The following is a 2,598-nucleotide window of genomic DNA, read 5'->3' on the forward strand; positions in this document are numbered from 1 at the left end:
GATACTGATGAGATGATGAGGCCCAGATACTGATGAGATGATGAGGCTGGTTGTAGCGCAGCTTGACGCACGGCTGAGCTGTGGAGATGTGGAGGTCTAAACAGACGTGAGTACAGCTTCCTGCTGTCAGTGTTTTAAATACATTGATAAGGCAGGCTATGCTAAATGTAGCTTCTGCTCCAGGGAGATAAACTACAGCAACAAGGGCTCACATGTCCTCTCATCACACTGTTCACTGTGATGACCACAGCCAGTGGACCAACAGGCCCAACAGTCCCACGTTGCTCTCAAGAACCCTGAAGTAATGAGAGGGTTAAGGAGCCTGTACCTTCATTTCAGCAGGTTGCTAATGCAGAGGTGTGTATAGATCACAGCTATTATTTACTCTTGATAAACTACCATAGCCAGAGTAGATTATCATTTTCATTTAAATAATTTAACTGGATTGAATGCATATTAATTGCAAATAGAAGACAGGCCACAATTCCAACAGCTTTACAGTAACAGTGGAAGTTAATATGAAGCCGTACAGTAACAAGGTTCAATGAATAATTTGTACTACAAAAGGGAAAGCAACATGTGCACTAGCTGGATGCTACTACCTACTAAAGCTCTTATTGATGTGTCAACCAGAGTATATTTATAAATGTTTATTCTTTTAATCAAACTATTGTCTCTCATTCGTTTGTGTCATTTAAGGTTTACTGGATGCTTTGGAATTCTCATTGTTAGTTTAAATACTACATTTTCTTACTTTTTCATGTATACACCGAGATTTCACAAAATGTTTGGTCATGGAAATTTGGTTTAGAGTCATGGAAAAGTCATGGAAATCCATTGGTCAAAATGTGTATGAACCCTGACTAGATGTTCTTTAGTGCACTAGATGTTCTTTAGTGCACTAGATGTTCTTTAGTGCACTAGATGGTCTTTAGTGCACTCGATGGTCTTTAGTGCACTCGATCTTCTTTAGTGCACATTGATGTATTCATGTTCACGTGTTTAGATTCGAAGCTCGGGGCGGCTGAGGTGTGGACGTCCCGGCAGGCTCTGCAGGATCTGTACCAGAAGATGCTGGTGACCGACCTGGAGTACGCTCTGGACAAGAAGGTGGAGCAAGACCTGTAAGCTGCTCCGCCTGAAACCACGACAACAAAGAAAACGCTTTTCTTTACCATTGATGATGTTTTCTGTGTTCCCTGCAGGTGGAATCACGCTTTTAAGAACCAGATCACCACCCTGCAGAGCCAGGCCAAGAACCGGGCCAACCCCAACCGCAGCGAGGTCCAGGCCAACCTGTCGCTGTTCCTGGAGGCAGCGAGTGGTTTCTACACACAGGTAGGGTTCAGGACTCATTGGGGACCAGCAGACTAGGCAGGATCAGGTTCGACATGGGGGTTTAGGATCAGAATCGGCTACATTGGTCAAACTATTGGAAATAGTCTCCAAGAGCAGTTTCAGGGCATTTTTATCTCTCTCTGTGGTCTTGATTTTCTCTTCAAAATAAAAGTCCTGCTCCTCTATGGAAACAGAACCATGACCTCTCTCTCTCCTCTCCTCCTCTTCTCCTCTCCTCTCTAAACACTTTATTAGAGGAGAGATTTTAAATGAGAACATGAAGAGTAAAATGTTTCTGATGAAATATCGTGATGTTAAGCTTCGTTTTGGCTGATTTTACTGACATAAGCGTTCGTCACACATGATGTGTTCAAGGACCGTTGGAAAGATGTCTACCTGACCTAATGATGTTTATTTACAGATTCTGTCTGTGATAAACGGAGTAGTTTTTGGTTATCTTAATGTATTTGTTTACGTTTGATCTTTTCTGGTTCTGGTCTTTTGAAGTTCGTCCTTTTTTACATCCTGGTTATGATTCTTGGTCCAATGTGTGAAACACTCGGAACTCTCCTCAAGTTCCATGTTTTGTATTAACGTGACTCGTGTTGTCTCCAGTTACTACAGGAGTTGTGCACCGTGTTCAACGTGGACCTCCCGTGCCGCGTCAAGTCTTCTCAGCTCGGCATAATCAGCAATAAGCAGAACGTCGGCGGCGCCATCGTCACGCCGCAGCCCAGCTCGTGTTCCTACATCTGCCAGCACTGCCTCGTCCACCTCGGAGACATCGGTGAGGAAACGTCCACGTCCACCGGAGTTCACTTCTTATGATCGTGTTGCATGTTTTAAAAACAGACTTGTTCTGTTCCTGGTTCTGTTTCAGCTCGTTATCGTAACCAGACCAGCCAGGCGGAGTCGTACTATCGACACGCAGCTCAGCTGGTCCCGTCCAACGGTGAGTCTGAAGCTACGAGGCTAGCAGTTTCCCCCTGCTTCCAGTGTTTGTGCTAAGCTAGCTAAGTAAACATTGCAAAATAATAATACATTTTATTTGTATAGCGCTTTCAAAAACACTTAACATGGTAAAAAGAGAAACAATAAATGATGCCCTCGGGTTAGAGCGGCCATGTTTGTAGTTCCTCCCTGTGTGTGTTGATGGCTCCATGTTTGTAGTCCCTCCCTGTGTGTATGTGTTGCATTGATGGCTCCATGTTTATAGTCCCTCCCTGTGTGTATTTGTTGTGTTGATGGCTCCATGTTTGT

At 44.1% G+C, this 2,598-nt stretch overlaps 1 protein-coding gene across 1 annotated transcript; it reads left to right on the forward strand.

Moving 5' to 3' along the window:
• The first annotated feature begins 790 nt into the window (after window positions 1-790).
• Window positions 791-2,584, forward strand: LOC116380352 (protein SMG7-like). The gene is made up of 4 exons (XM_031842280.1): window positions 791-1,124; window positions 1,206-1,338; window positions 1,954-2,125; window positions 2,219-2,584. The coding sequence occupies exons 1-4, from the start codon at window positions 991-993 to the stop codon at window positions 2,344-2,346; spliced, it is 567 nt and encodes a 188-aa protein (XP_031698140.1). The 5' UTR covers window positions 791-990; the 3' UTR covers window positions 2,347-2,584.
• The last annotated feature ends 14 nt before the right edge of the window (window positions 2,585-2,598 follow it).

The sequence above is a fragment of the Anarrhichthys ocellatus genome, unplaced genomic scaffold (genome assembly GCF_004355925.1).
Source record: "Anarrhichthys ocellatus isolate YVR2014 unplaced genomic scaffold, GSC_Weel_1.0 scaffold6903, whole genome shotgun sequence".
NCBI lineage: Eukaryota > Metazoa > Chordata > Actinopteri > Perciformes > Anarhichadidae > Anarrhichthys > Anarrhichthys ocellatus.

What these genes read in the sequence shown, in the direction of transcription:
- LOC116380352 (XM_031842280.1), top strand. Translation starts at nt 991, where the DNA reads ATGTTCACGTGTTTAGATTCGAAGCTCGGGGCGGCTGAGGTGTGGACG. An exon ending in AAGAAGGTGGAGCAAGACCT is followed by an intron (nt 1,125 to 1,205) that starts GTAAGCTGCTCC and finishes TGTTCCCTGCAG; the next exon opens with GTGGAATCACGCTTTTAAGA. An exon ending in CGTCCACCTCGGAGACATCG is followed by an intron (nt 2,126 to 2,218) that starts GTGAGGAAACGT and finishes GTTCTGTTTCAG; the next exon opens with CTCGTTATCGTAACCAGACC.